This window comes from Bos grunniens, chromosome 7 (genome assembly GCF_055505025.1).
Source record: "Bos grunniens cultivar Pamir isolate PY7600 chromosome 7, Bosgru_T2T1.0, whole genome shotgun sequence".
Lineage (NCBI taxonomy): Eukaryota > Metazoa > Chordata > Mammalia > Artiodactyla > Bovidae > Bos > Bos grunniens.
Window position 1 is genome coordinate 60546981 of NC_141171.1, and position 15612 is coordinate 60562592.

The 15612-nt window shown below is 50.1% G+C and overlaps 1 protein-coding gene across 8 annotated transcripts in view; it reads left to right on the forward strand.

The window, feature by feature from the left end:
- ABLIM3 (actin binding LIM protein family member 3) overlaps nucleotides 1-15612 on the forward strand; it is a 136747-nt gene that overhangs the window by 102907 nt on the left and 18228 nt on the right. For 2 of the 8 annotated variants that reach the window (XM_086412359.1, XM_086412360.1), the window contains 6 exons: nucleotides 1904-1975; nucleotides 10032-10061; nucleotides 10547-10676; nucleotides 12776-12823; nucleotides 13856-13990; nucleotides 15434-15498. In XM_086412359.1, the coding sequence (XP_086268485.1) occupies nucleotides 1904-1975; nucleotides 10032-10061; nucleotides 10547-10676; nucleotides 12776-12823; nucleotides 13856-13990; nucleotides 15434-15498 (480 nt within the window). Of the gene's footprint in view, nucleotides 1-1903; nucleotides 1976-8378; nucleotides 8535-10031; nucleotides 10062-10546; nucleotides 10677-11338; nucleotides 11438-12775; nucleotides 12824-13855; nucleotides 13991-15433; nucleotides 15499-15612 lie in introns of all 8 variants that reach the window. The other 6 variants (XM_086412357.1, XM_086412358.1, XM_086412362.1 and 3 more) reach the window with 4 other exon arrangements.

The window sequence follows — 15612 nt, forward strand, 5'->3', positions numbered from 1 at the left end:
TCTTTACTTTGCTTGTGAGAAAACCAGGGCCTTAAAGAGGGTGGTGACTGTCCAGCAGTCATGCAGCCAGGCAGGAGCACAGCCAGCCTCCCCAGACACATGCTGGAGCAGCTGAGGTCCTGTGTCCCTCTGAATGACCGTGTGCTGACAAGTACCAGGAAGGCCCATGAATCTGGGTTCTTGATCCTAGGACTGCAGGGGAGGTGGGGCACAGCTCCTTAGTCCTTGATGCTGTGGAGAGGAGCCCTGGGGTGTGTGTTGGGGGCCCCCGATGACCTCTTAAAGTGTCTCTCCACCCTGGTCCCCCGGTATTAACTCGGCTGTAGGGACGCTGTGAAAGTTACCTGCTGGAATCTCAACTAAAAATGCGTGTGTACAGTTTCTGACCAGCTGGTTAAACTATATCCTTTGCCATCTCGTCTGTTCCATTTGTGAAAGAGCTGGTTTATTGATGCAAATTTTTTTGAGCTGTTGAGTTTTTTCCCCAATTTCTTCCAAGGCCTCTCCTTTTTAAGGTGTAAGAAGACATATTTGTCCTTTTCTTCCACAATTTCCTTCTCTTTGTTGGCATTTCTCAAACTTAAGTTACCTGTCTACAAACCTGATGCTTTTTGCTATATCTGTGTACCACTTATATAATCATGTACTTCTTTTTTTGAAATCACTTACTCCTTTTTAGTTAATCAAACTTATTTTAAAATGAGACTTTGTATCACCCAGTGGAAAATCAGTATTGCTTTCTATAAATAGAAGGCAACCCTAAAATAAATTCATTGAAAATGAAATATTTTGGAAGAATAACTCTAGAAATTTTAGCTAATCATGTTGCCTGTACTTTCTTTTTTCTAAAAAAAACGGTGGGGGAGAGAGTTGGGGAACAGAATTAGCAATTGTTATTGAAATGTATTAGGACCAAATTAAGATTTCTTCCTTAATCTAACCAAGAGGATTGAAATAGAATTTTACATTTCTCTCACTCTATGACTCAGTATTATCAAATTTTTTCCTAAATTCATCTCCCCAGAGACACACTAGTCCATGATCTACGTTTGGGAACCAGTGCCATGTAGTCCAACTTAGAATGCTTTAGGGGCTTCCCTAGTGGCTTTAACTTGTAGGATGAGAGATCCTGAAGGGAGTGTAGCAGTCCTTAAGACAAGCCCCTCATTTCACAGATCAGGAATTCGAGATGCCTAAAATCACATAGTTTAACAGTGAACCTTGATTTCCAATTTGTTTACTATTTAACCACACTTGCTACCACTCGTTTAAACACACCAAAGATGAACACAGTGCCTTTCTGTTAAGGGAGCCGTTAATCCATCATTGCCATTGTTCAGAGAAAGAGTTTTTAAGTTTCTCACTTAGGTTGATGTCATTTTGCAATGGGTACACTATAAAAAGAATCAGCATATTGTGCAAATTATGCGACATTTAACCTACCTTTCCTTTTTGTATAAACAAATTGCTAAAGAATGAGGCTAAGCAGTTCTATCCACTTAAAGTAAACACATTATTGACTGGGATAAGCCAAAATGACAAGTTTTTATGAGTAGATTATTCTTGCCTGGAGAATTCCATGGACAGAGGAGCCTGGTGGGCTCCAGTCCATGGGATCGCAAAGAGTCAGACACGACTGAGCGACTCTTACTACTATCTAACAGGCCAGTTAAAAATACTTGAAAAACAAATTCTGTCCAACCATGTAAGGTCCTGTGCATTTCCATGTTCATTCACAGTCAGACATTGATTTAAAAGGCAGACTATAAAGAGGTAGTACAGAAAGAGCTAGAGAGTGCTTTTAGCAGTATTACTAATGTGTCCCAAAGAACTACACCCCATCTCCCCGCCCCACCAAGCGGCAGGCACAGCCTCTCACCCTCTGCCTTCCTCTCTCCCACAGCATCGGCGGACGTCTGAAACTTCCATCTCACCCCCTGGCTCTAGCATCGGGTCACCCAACCGAGTCATCTGCGTATGTATCACTTTGCAGCCACTAACCCCTTTTCTTCCCCGGGGCCTGGTAACTAAAGATTTTCTGCATGCGTGCTCAATCACTAAGTCATGTCCAACTCTTTGCGACCCCATGGACTGTAGCCCGCCAGGCTCCTCTGTCCATGAAATCCTTCAGGCAAGAATACTAGAGTGGGTTGCCATGCCCTCCTCCACGGGATCTTCCTGACCCAAGGATTGAACCCACGTCTCCTGCATTGAAGGCAGATTCTTTACTGCTGAGTTGCCAGGAAAGCCCCAAAGAGTCTCTAAAGACAGGCAAAGTTGGCAGTCAGGTTTCCATCCATCTGGTATCTCATGTGTGCCTGTCCTGTGCCAGGCTCTGTGCTAGGTCCTGAGGATGCAGCAGGGCACAGGGACAACGTGGGCCCTGCCCTTGTGGAGCCCACAGCCTCGTAATAGTTACAGGGATCGTATAGGGCAAGAAGAAAGCTTGGATCACAGTGGTATTTGGAGTAGGTCTTGGGTGGGATGTTGATGTGGAGATGATGGTGTGTGGTAAAGAGGCAGACAGGAGGAAGAAGCCATAGGAATGTGGAAACATGGCTGTAAAGGGTCTGCAAACATGAAGAGCTTTCTGATCATGTGAGGAGTCCAGGGGTGGAGTAAACTGCATGCCTGAGTCTGAGTTCCCAGCCCCAGATGCTTCAAACACGGAGAGGCCCCTCATTCGCAGGGATGTGGCAGAAAGGACAAGGGTTGAGTTAGATGACCTCACAGGCCCCTTTGATGTGTAATGTATTCATTCATTCATTAAGCAGATAGGTACTCAGTGTCCCCTCTGGCCTAAGGGCTGGGCTCTGGTGAACCGCATTCACCTGCTGCCTGTCCTCGTAACACTGACCCCGTAATTCCACAGATAATAGGATGGCACTCTAATAAGTACTCATAAGAAAACGTGCAGGGTGCTCTGCTGATGCTGCAGATTAACAGAGGGACCTGACAGCCTAGGATCATTTGGGAGAAGACTCCTGAGGAAGAAACAGTTAGCTCAGGCCTGAGAAGTAGACGGAAGTGAGGTCACAGAGGTCGGGGTGGGCCGATCCAGAGCAGACTGCAGTCAGTAGCCACGGGGCCCAACAGTCAGCAGACCCCAGATTCCAGAGCCTTGCAGCCTTCCTCAAGTCAAAGGGCCACGAAGACCAGAAATGAGGGAAGTGGCCTAGAGCAGAAAACCCCCTCCCCATAAGAAGCTCTGGAGACAGCCAGCAGCCCACCATTGCTTCATCATCATTTCACTCCAGACCCCCATTGTTTCCTCCTTGATCCCTGGATAACGTCCATTGATGAGACTATTTCCTCTCCTTTTGTCCTCTTTTCAAGTGAAAAAGAGATGTGAGTTACCACTGACTGCAACTTCAATATGGGTCAGTACAGCCATATGGCTTCCACAAAAGACAAGCGACTTTGATCACAGGCTGTCCTCGTTGGAGATTCCGGTCCAGAACAAGAGAGCTAATAGTCCCCCTGGTGCTGTGAATGGGGTCAAACCAAAGTAGGATTAATGAGCTTAGTTTCAGGGCTTACAGGGTGAGAAGGTCACTGACAAAAATGAGCATGTCTCTAGAAGAGCGTTACCAGGATATGGGAGCTCAGACAGACACAGGGACACAGAATGCCACTGGCCCCTGGCTGTCCCCTCCCTGGGGAGCCCCCGAACTTTGTGATGTAAGTTAGGCCCTGATGACGTTCACCCTGGAGTTCTGAGTTCATAGAGTTGCCCCTTGGAGAAGCAGCCCCACTCCAGATGAACAGCAGGAGCTGGGGGCACCTGCCATGGTGTCCTCCAAATGGGGGCTTATCCACGGAGACCAGTCACCCCTGGCAGCCCAGCACCGGCCTGTGTATCTCTCCTCCTGTATTCCCCTGCTGTCACCTCCAGCTGCTCTGGGAAGTGACTGCCCTTGTCATGTGAGCCTTGTTTTAAGTCAGACCATTGAAAGCATGGTTTCCAAATTCAAGGAAGAATCCATTCAGCCACTTCTAGGGCATTTCATAATAGGCAGAAAGATCAAGTATTGGCTTCATGTCCATAAATTTGGAGGTTTGGTATTAGGATGATCCATGAACCTGGAGGGGCAGGTTCTTTCAAACTTTGCTGCACTCCCCACTGACTGCTAGAATCATCCCCAGCCCAGTGTGTTCTCATCCTTCCTTCCTTCCAGCTAATTATGTTAGGATGCTTCTGATATTGACAAGTCTGTAAGATGCCAAGAGCTCTCAAGGTCAAGATCTAGCATCCCAGGACAAAAGGCAGCAGTTAATTCAGCCAGTGGAGTCTCCTGATAAGGTTCTCTTGCCCACACACCCCCAGATTGGTTCAGACGTGGGCATCTGACCTGGGCAGGGTCTAGCAGAAATGAGATGGCATGGTTCAGGGGGTGTAAGTGTGAAGGGAGCATGTACAGAAGCATGGGTAGGGCCAGGGCACCCGTGAGACCTACTGTGGCAGAAGAGTGTCGCCACCCCGGCCTAAAGGGAAGGACTGGCCAGGCTGGAGCTGTGGCAGAGCAGCCAGGACAGGAGTCAAGTCCACCAAGGCAGGCAGGGCCACGCAAGGCAGACACATACACAGCTCCTCTCTCCACTCAGTGTCAACCTGCGGGCGCCCCCTGTTGACCAAACCCAGCTGACAACCAGAGCGCCTGCAGTACAGTCCGTGGGACCTCAGAGCTCAGAGCAGGGCCAGGAGGAGTGGGCTGTGAGTCTCAGTTGAGCAGACAATGAACAGCACAGTGCCCAGACAGCAGCGGGATGGGATGGGATGGAGGAGTGGAAGGGCCTTGGGAAGTGTTTAAATTGTCAACAGTCCTAAGGTCTTTATGAAAGTTGCTGTCTCTATGGAAGTCTTGACTCCTGAGACTTCCACCCCCTAGGTACTGGGAGAATATTATACAATAATATAGTCTCCCTGGATTCTCTCTTAATCTACCTCACCTCAGGACCTCATAAGCCACAGTGGTTTCGGGAGATAGATTCTGATTGACCACAGTGGAAACCGGGTGGCCAGAAACAGGTAATGGCTGGAGGATGCAGACACAGAAAGGACATGGCTTCGGGCGCCATGAGCCGGGTGCTGTCCCCAGCAGGGGAAGCTGTCCCTCAGCCCTTGTGCTTCCTGGGGGCTGCACTCAGGTGAAGTCAGGTGGTTGATAGAGGCTCGCTTCAGTTCAGTGCGAGGAGCAGCTCTCTGAGTGCAGCAACCTCACCGTCCCGGGAAGCCAGGAGAGGCCAGTGCAGGGGACAGGCTCCCAGGCTAGACTGCCTGGGATTGAATTCTAGTACTGCTACTTATTAGCTATGTCACCTTGGGCGAGTTCATTGATTTCTCTGTGCCTGTTTCCTTATGCAAAAATGAGGATAATATTAGTACGTACTGTTAGAGCTGGGGGTTCTATTAACTCAGTTAATCCACAGAAGGGACTTAGGATGCAGTCTGGCTTATTATAGATGGTCATCACATGTTCGCTGGAGTTTTACTGTCATGATTAACTCTGTCTTTACATCTTCAGCATCTTCTTCAAGGATGCCCTCACTGTGTGGGCTTGGAAGGCTGGATTCAGCCCTGCTGGCTAAGTGGTACAAGTTAGAGGATCTTTTGGGCTATAATTTCCTCATCTGGAAAATAGGAATAATATTTTATTTAATTTTTATGTTATATTGGAGAATAGTTGATTTACAATATTAACGTGAGTTTCAGGTGTACAACAAAGTTACTCAGCTGTACATATACACATATCCATTCTTTTTCAGATTCTTCTCCCATTACAGAATATTGAGTAGAGTTCCCTGTGCTATATAGTAGGTCCCTGTGGACTATTCATTCCACATCTACTAGTGAGTACTTGTCAGTCCCAAACTTGCAGTCTGTCCCTCCCCTCTATCTTAACAGCCATAAGTCTGCTTTGAAGTCTGTGAGTCTGTTCATTTGTATCATTTTTTTAGATTCCACATAGAAGTGATATCATGTGGTATTTGTCTTTCTCTGTCTGACTTATTTCACTTAGTATGACAACCTCCAGGTTTGTTCATGTTGCTGTAAATGGTATCATTTCCTTCTTCCTATGGCTGAGATTCCACTGTGTGTGTCCACTCCTCTGTTGATGGACACTTAGGTTGTCTCCATGTCTTGACTATTGTAAATAGTGCTGCAGTGAACACTGGGCTGCATGTATCTTTTTGAGGTATGGTTTTCTGTGGATATATGCTCAGGAATGAGATTGCTGATTGCTGATCGTATAGTAACTCTATTTCTAGTTTTCTAAGGAACCTCTATACTGTTCTCTGTAGTGGTTATACCAATTTATATTTCCACCAACAATGTAGGAACGTTCCCTTTTCTCCACACTCTCTGCAGAAATTACTATCTGTAAACTTTCTGATGATGGCTACTTGACTGGTGTGCGGTGATATCTCATTGTAGTTTTGATTTGCATTTTTCATAATTAGCGATGTTGAGCACCTTCTTAGTGCCTCTTGGCCATCTGTATGCCTTCTTTGGAGAAATGTCTACTTAGATTTTCTGCCTATTTTTTTATTGTTTGTTTTGTTTTCTTTGATATTCAGCTATACGAGCTGTTCATGTATTTTGGAGATTAATCCCTTATTGGTCACTTCATTTGCAAATATTTTCTCCCATTCTGTGGGTTATCTTTTTGTTTTGTTTGATTTCCCTTTGCTGTGCAAAAATTTCTAAGTTTAATTAGATTCCATTTGTTTATTTTTGCTCTTATTTTCATTACTCTATGAGGTAGATCATGGCATCTGGTCCCATCACTTCATGGGAAATAGATGGGGAAACAGTGGAAACAGTGTCAGACTTTATTTTGGGGGGCTCCAAAATCACTGCAGATGGTGACTGCAGCCATGAAATTAAAAGACGCTTACTCCTTGGAAGGAAAGTTATGACCAACCTAGATAGCATATTCAAAAGCAGAGACATTACTTTGCCAACAAAGGTCCATCTAGTCAAGGCTATGGTTTCTCCAGTGGTCATGTATGGATGTGAGAGTTGGACTGTGAAGAAAGCTGAGCACCGAAGAATTGATGCTTTTGAACTGTGGTGTTGGAGAAGACTCTTGAGAGTCCCTTGGACTGCAAGGAGATCCAACCAGTCCATTCTGAAGGAGGTCAGCCCTGGGATTTCTTTGGAAGGAATGGTGCTAAAGCTGAAACTCCAGTATTTTGTGGCCACCTCATGTGAAGAGTTGACTCATTGGAAAAGACTCTGATGCTGGGAGGGATTGGGGGCAGAAGGAGAAGGGGACGCCAGAGGATGAGATGGCTGGATAGCATCACTGACTCGGTGGACGTGAGTCTGGGTGAACTCCGGGAGTTTGTGATGGACAGGGAGGCCTGGCGTGCTGCGGTTCATGGGGTCGCAAAGAGTCAGACACGACTGAGCGACTGAACTGAACTGAACTGATGAGGTAGATCCAAAAAGATATTGCTATGATTTATGTCAAAGAGTATTTTGCCTCCTCTAAGAGTTTTATATTATCTGGTCTCAAGTTTAGGTTTGTAGTCCATTTTGAGTTTATGTATGATGTTGGGCTTCCTTGCTGCTCAGTGATAACGAATCCACCTGCCAATTCAGGAGGCACAGTTTTGATCCCTGAATCAGGAAGACCCCCTCGAGAAGGAAATGGCAACTCATGGGATTTCTTTGCCTAGAAAATCCCATGGACAGAGGAGCCTGGTGGGCTACACTCCTTGGGGTCACAAAGAGTTTGACTTAGGGATTAAACAGCAACAACAATATATGATGTTAAAGAATGTTCTAATTTCATTCTTTTACATGTAGATCCAGTTTTCCCAACACCACTTATTGAAGAGACTTTTTCTCCATAGTATATTCTTGCCTCTTTTGTGGTAGATTAATTGACCATTGGTGCATGGGTTTATTTCTGGCATTTCTGTCCTGTTCCATTGATATATTTCTGTTTTTGTGCCAGTACCAAACTGTTTGGATTGCTGTATCTTTGTAGTATAGTCTGAAGTCAGAGAGCCTGATTCCTACAGCTTTGTTTTTCTTTCTCAGGATTGTTTTGGTTATTCAGGGTCTTTTGTGTTTCCATACAAGTTTAAAAATTTTTTATTCTAAAAAATAGGAACAATGTTGACCCTTCTTTCACAGAAGTGACCTAACATTTAGAAAAGGTCATTCCTGTACAGCACAGGACAGCACACACATGTGCTCAGTGACCATCAGCCCGGGTGGAATGAATGACCTGTCTTATTTTCACATTTTCTGAGTCTTCCATCTTAACTGAAGAGGCTCATTCCCTCTGTGCCTGGCTTTTATTTCCACTCTCCTTTCCCGCTTATCTTTCTGCTTCTTTCCTATCCATTTCCCTCTTCCTCAGGCTAAAGTGGATAATGAGATCCTTAATTACAAAGACCTGGCAGCTCTCCCCAAGGTTAAGTCAATCTACGAGGTACAACGCCCTGACCTCATTTCCTACGAGCCTCATTCCAGATACACGTCCGACGAGATGCTGGAGAGGTGTGGCTATGGAGAGGTACGGGGTCTCGCCCTCTCTCTGGGGCCGTTGGAGGAGAGGAGAGCCCACGGGGTCCCCAGGCCCCTCAATCACAGAGACTGAGGCCTCCATAGTGGTGGCCCCCAGACTCTTTTAAACTGGTTTTTATAGTCAACACTTAAAAATCAAGCCATTTCATCCAAAATCTGGCTTTTCTTGAAAGAGCAGAACTGGCAACACTACCCCAGTATTTCCACCACCTGGAGATAGGGAGCAGCACCCTCTGTAGGCAGGACACCGGCTCCCCAATTCTCTCTGATCTCCACTACACCCTGAGAACCCCAACATTAAAGCCAAGAACCTGTGACCACTTATTGCTTGAGCTGTTTTTCCTCTTACAGTGGAGAGGTTTTATACACAGCCTCCAGCTCTCATCACCAGCCAGGCTCAGAGGCCAATTAAGTTTATAAACCCTGGTTAGGTAGGTTCTCTGGGTGTTGCCCCTGGCCTATGCTCAGGGCAAGAGACACTCTTATAAAAAGGCAGCATCAGAAGGGTTTTGAAATAACTAAATGGCTGCTGGACAGGAGAAGGCATTCTCTGGGGTAGGCAGTGGTCCTACTACCAGAGGTCCTGGCAGCAGACATCCCGGGAGGTGTCCAACCCATCCCAGGCCCCTGCGCTGAGATCGTCTGGCACTTTAGAAGGGGTCCTGGCCTTGTCCCCACTTCGCTGCTGACCTCTTCCTCTCTTAAGGAGGATGGGGTTTCATTTGGTTTAAGAGCCCAGGGCTGAGATTCTCTGAGTTCTGGCCTCTGAAATGGACCAGTAAAAGGAAACCAAGCAGTTGGTAGAGGCTGAGTCTCCTGAAGCCAGAGATGGCAAACAGGGGGCCACAGGCCAGCTCTAGATGTGTTTTGTTTCACTCACAGAGTGTCTTTTAAAAATGTAAATTAGTTATCAACATTTAGACATTAGGAGATTTCACATAGGTGTCTGCTCTTCTGTCTTGTCTTGGAAATAAGAAGCTGTGTTAGCATGGGGCTGGCCTGGGTGCCCTGGAGCTGAGCGCCATCCCCTCTACGGGCAATGCCTTCCATCCCCAGCTTCCTGCTCCCTGCCCACTCCTGCCTTGATGGCACCAGCCTGGCTCTTGCTTGGCCCTGCATTTGGGACCCCTGCCCTGGGCCCTGTCCTCTGAACCACAGAGGGGGTGTGAACTGACGGAGGGACAGGGAAGGGCCATGGACTGGCCCTGAGCTTGCAGTGGGGAAGCTGGGGTCCCAGTGAAGACCCTACCGATCCTTTCCTGAGGGGCCCCGAGCCCCCTCGTCCCCTCTTGGGGACAGGATCTCAAGGTTCCCTCCCACCCATGAGCACCGCTGACATCTGGCAGGTGAAGTGTTATCCGGGGTGGGGGGCTGGGGGGCAGCTGCAGGCCTCTCTCTGCTCCGTGTAACCACTCTCTGTCCCTCCCTCTCACCCTCCTCTCTCCTTTCGCTCCTTCCACGGCTGCCTTCAAACTTCGCCTCCAAGTCGCTGGGAACCTTATCTCCCTATTCCCAGGTAATTAAGCTGGTTCCGGGAGACCTTTTCTAGAATCGTGTCCTTTTATGCTGACCAAGCAGACTCCTGATTTAGCTCTTGCACAGCCTCCAAAGGTGCTCCCACAACCTGAGCAGAGATGGGGAGAGTTAAGAGCATGACCTGGAGGAAGTGGCAGTGACTTTAAGGGCAGAGATGGCGGGGAGAACCTTCCTTCCAGGGATGGCCTCCCTAACGCTTCTGTGATCCTCGGTCAGATCCCTGGGACTTGACCTACGGGTTGTATTCAAGGGTGTGTGGGAGCGAGTGAAGGCCCTGAGAAGCCACTGCAGCCTCTCGGGCTGCGCGTCACCCAGGGAGGGGGCGTCTGTATTCAGGAGGGTAGCACCGTGCTTCAGCCCCCAGGGATCCCAGAGTCACGTCACTCCCCCTGCTGCCTGCCGGACCCTTGGCTCCAGGCCCCCCTAATGCGGGTCTTGCTCATGGCCCTGCTTCCTCCCCTTCAGGACATCTATGAGAACCTGGACCTCCGGCAGAGACGGGCCTCCAGCCCAGGATACATCGACTCCCCCACCTACAGCAGGCAGGGCATGTCCCCCACCTTCTCCCGCTCACCTCATCACTACTACCGCTCCGGTAAGGAAGGGGGAAGCCCCCAAAGGGACAGGAAAAGCCAAGGGACAGCACCGTGGTTTATGTCCCCAGCTGTGGAGACAGCATGGGGTTCCACGGGACATCTCCATCGCAGCATGGTTCCCGGGAGGCCTGTGGCACCCAGGCCTTGCCAAGTCCCCGCCGATGCCCCTGGCAGGGGAAGAGGAGGGAATATGTGGCACTGAGATGCCGCGGGAGGTGGGTGGTGCGCTGCTGGGGTTGGGGGCAGGGGAAGTGGCAGACCGCCCAGCCGCCCTGGCTGAGAGAAGACGCCTGCACCTCCGTCGTTTGTCCTGTCCCATCCAGAGGGTAGGACCAGAGGACCAGAGTGGCCTGGCTCAACCAAGGGCCACTCAGTGGTTAGGGATGAAGTGGGCAGAGCGATTAAGGGAGTGGCCCAGCTGGGGCGCTAAGAGGGGCAAAGACACTCAGTGCTGTTGGTTCTTAACAACCCACAAAATCTGACTTGGGGGTGAAGCAGGACAGCGGGGCCAAGCCTGTTTCTGCAGACGCGTGCATGAGAGCACAGCACCCCCGCATCCTGCCGTCGCCACCTCGCTGCTGCCGTCACTGCCGCCGCTGCATTAATGCCTGTTTTCTCTGTGCCTCTGTTCTCTCTGGGGACCACTGCCTGCGCGCTCCAGGGCCCGAGAGTGGCCGGAGCTCTCCATACCATAGCCAGTTAGATGTGAGGTCCTCCACTCCGACCTCTTACCAGGCTCCCAAGCACTTTCACATCCCAGGTAGGCTGCCAGCCTGGAATTCCCAGCATGGGTGCATGCTCCACGGGGTCACCAGCACCGAGGAGAAATGGGTGCTGGGGACCCTCCCTAACCAGTCACCTGCACTAGCCCACCTCCAGCTCCAACACGCCCACTAACCTTAGCCCATTCACAAGACAGAACCAACCTTGATCAGGACCACCAGGAAGCAGTCCAGGGAAGTGCCTAGAAGGTCTGAGGGCTGTGATGGGACGTGGCAGTAACCGTGCTAAAGGTCATGGGCTTTTGCACCAAAACTCTTGGGACTGAATCCTTGATTCTGCTGCTTATAAGCTCGTGACCTCAGGCCCGGGACTTAGCTTCCTGGAGTCTGAGTTGTTCCTTCCGGACAGCCAGCCCTGTTCTGGATCCTGAAGGTGCAGCTGTGCTCAAACCAGCCCACTCCCTGCCTTCAGGGTGTTTTAAGTTCTAATGTGGGAAGAGAGCTAATAAATAAGTAAACAAATAAGTAAAAGTATAATTTCAGGAGATGGGTGCTAAACGAAATAAAGACAGGGCGCTGTGGTCAAGTGACGGGGTGGAGGAGCCTGGGCTAGGTGAGGCAGTCAGGAAGGACTTCTTAGAGGAGGTGACATTGAAGCCAAAGATATCCCAGGGTTAAACATCCTGGGTGGAGGAAACAGCCAGTCCAAAGGCCCTAAAACACTGCCTGCAGCAGGCCAGAGTGGCTGGAGGTGGTGAGCATGAGGGAAGGTGATGGGAAGGTAGAGGAAGGCAGAGGGTGGGGGCCCTTGGAAAAGGTCTTACCCTAGTAAGTTCAGCAGAGCCAGGCCTAGGCCCCTGTCTCCCAGCTCTGAGCCCAGGTTTTCACTGCCCACCCACTTTTTCCCAGAAGTTGGTCCTGCCGTTTCTTCTACACCATTCTCAGTTGCCCCAGAAAGTTCTCATCTGGTCTATTTGGGTGGAGGGTGGGGGTGGAGAGTGCGGAACCATGGCTGAAAGGTTCTGGGGACATCCATGTGGAATGAGGCATGGCCGCCGGGTGGAGGTGGGGGCACCTTCCCGCACGGAGTCTTGCTGAGCACAAGCCTGCCTTTACCTGCATGCCCACCATGCCAGCCCAAGCCCCTGCCTCAGCCCCGTTTGAATCCATCCGCCCCGTTTCCCCTCTTCTTTCCTGGAACCGGATGGGATGAGGTTGGAGGCTCACCTTTAGAAGAGGAAGTCCATGGGGAGGAGTGGGAAAAGCCTCAGAAGCTGCTAAGCACCTCTCTTCTGGGACCGACTGACCAACTGCTGTCTCCTGTTCTCCTGTCTTTCTCTCTCCTTTTCACTGTCCCTCCCTGGTCTGTCTGGCAGCTGGAGAAAGTAACATCTACCGGAAACCCCCGATCTACAAGCGGCATGGTATGGTCAGGGGCGGAGAGGGCTCGGCAAGGGGAGGGGCAGTTAATAACCTGTGCAGGTGGCTCGGCAGGGCCACTGAGAGGGACGCTGACAAGGATCCAACTCAGTCTGTGTTGGCTGCTCACTCATGGTGGCCTTGGGTGGGGTTTGGTGTCATTTCAAAAGGGCAAGGAAGGCCTGTATCCCCTCTGTCCTTCCCACCATCTCACCTCCCCTCACCCCTATCCTTCCCTGCTGGCTGGTGTCCTAAGGTCCATGGTCAGAGTAACCCTTGTCAAATGCAGGGGCCTTGGGAGAGTGACGCTCCCAGGCATCTGTCCTCAAACTTGGAGGTCCATTAGAATCACGTGGGATGCATACAGGTTCCTGGGCCCCACCCCGGACTTAATCCAAGTTGTGTATTTGTAACAGTTTCTCCGGGTGATTCTAATGTCCAGCCCAGCTTGGGAACCACTGCTCTAAGCTGTTCTCTGTCACCATGGCCTGGGAGTACATGCCTGAAGGCCTGGAGACGGGGTGTGGATGAGAAAGGGGCTGAGGGTGCCTTCATTCATTCATCCATTTAGTGTTTCTTACAGAATGGCCTGTGGACCACCTGCACCCGAAATTTATTTACCAATCAGATACCCCGACCCCTCCCCTGCCCTAGACTTCCTTAATTAGAAATACTAACCGTGTAGCCTACACGACTCTGCACTGTAACCCGCTTCATTCATGACTCCTACCTGTGCTCAGAGTGGGAACCACTGTTGAGAGGGAACCACTGTTGAGACATGTTCATTCTGATCCAGTTCCGGTCTCACTCGCTGTGTGGTCTAAGCAAGGCTCTCCCCCTCAGGTGTTCAGATTCCCAACTGTGAAATGAGAGGCTTGACCTCAGTGTTTTCCAGCTCTAACACCCATGTCCCAGACCCTGGCCTGGATGTGGCTTCCCTCCCCTGGGCTGGAGCCCAGTGAAAAGGGACTGTGTGTCCAAGACACTCTTCCTAGGACATCAGCCTCCCTGAAGCTCTCTCTCCGGGTCCTTTGCAGGTGATTTGTCGACAGCAACCAAGAGCAAAACAAGTGAAGACATCAGCCAGGCCTCTAAGTACAGTCCAGCCTACTCGCCAGACCCCTACTATGTGACGGAGTCTGAGTACTGGACCTACCACGGGTCCCCCAAAGGTACCACCCCCCTCCACAAGGGAGCCAGGACCAGAGGCCTGTCACCTACGCCAGGGACACAGAGGGCTAGGACAGACAGTCGCCATTCCTTCACACAATAATGCATTTACTCAGCAAACACGTACTGAGGGCAGTCATAGGCCTTCAGGAGACACTGGAAAGCAAACGAGAGCAGGTCCTGGCCTTGTAGACAAGACATAGGCCCCAACTGGAGAGGGTGGTGAGGTACAGCAGGTAGAGAGCTGATGGCAGGGGAGTGTCATGCAGCCTGGAAGATGACAGAAGCTTCTTAAATGCAGAGCCTCGGCTGCCACAGGAAGGGTGAGGAGCAGGTAAGCCTACAGGATGTAGAAACACAGCTGCAAAGACGCAGGATCAGAGGATGGGCTCTACTGGAGCAAAGGAAAGCCTGTCAACTTAACCTTGAGCTCAGAGAGGGAAGGGCGAGGGTGGGGGTGAGAGACCAGATACCACAGGGCCTTAAAGATTTTGATCTTTATCCAAAATAGTAGGAAGTTGTTAAAAAGTGGTGGCGTGATCAGATTTATGTTTCTAAGAGACCACTTTGGCTGTAGGTGGAAAATGGTTTAGAGAATGGAAAAGAGAGGATTGTGGGCAATGGAAGGCTCTCATAGGCACCTGGCGGGGGGTCTTCATGGTCCTCAAGGTGCCAGCCCACCAGAGGGTGTTTCTTTCAAGTATGGGGAGGAGCTGTCATTAAGTGCCACTTTGCTTCAGCATGTACCTTTAGTAATGAATGTCCATTTGAGCAGTTTCATGGGAGCTCAGAGGTGACCCTGCCCTACCCTCAAAGAATTCTCCATTTGGAAAAGAGTTAGACACAAGCACAGATGTAACCCAGAGAGGAGGAGTGGGCAGTGTCCACAGGAGACAGTGTTCGGAGGGGAATCTTAGATGAGACTCTTTCAATCACAAAAAAAGGAGAAACAATATTTTAAAAAAATCTCCAAATGGCTTGAGGTGAAACAAGGATTTCCTGGGTCAGGTGACTGGAAGTTTCTGGGGTACAGCTGGATCTAGAGGTGGGTGGGAACCACCAGGACCCGAGCAGTCCTCAGGGCTGGGTGGCTCCAGCCTCAGGCTGACTGTCCTCATGCCAGGATGAGCTCTGGCGGGTCCAGGCTGACCCCCTGCCCTTGGCAGAGAGAACACCTTTCCTGCCAGTGTTAGCAAGAGTCCTCACATCGTGGTTTATTAACTCTGTCTGGGCTGTTAGCTTTGCCGGCGCTTCCCAGCCTAAGAACGGGAAGGGACACTGGGCGTCTCAGTACCGGGAGGCCCACGGTGAAGGCAAAGTGCACTTGTGAGGGGTCGCCCATCTAGAAAGTGGCAGCGCCAAGCAGAAACCCCCTGTGAAGGCTGTGCTGCCCCCGACGCCCTCTCCCCAGGGCAGGGGCTGATCCTAGGTGTCTTTTCCGGCAGTGCCCCGAGCCAGAAGATTCTCATCTGGAGGAGAGGAGGACGACTTTGACCGCAGTATGCACAAGGTAAGCAGGCCACACCACTGAATGAGATGCTGCCATGGTATGTCGCTGAGGGTTTTTTCATTTGTGAGGGACAGAAACCAAATTCAAACTATGATAGAAAAAAAGAAATGCAAA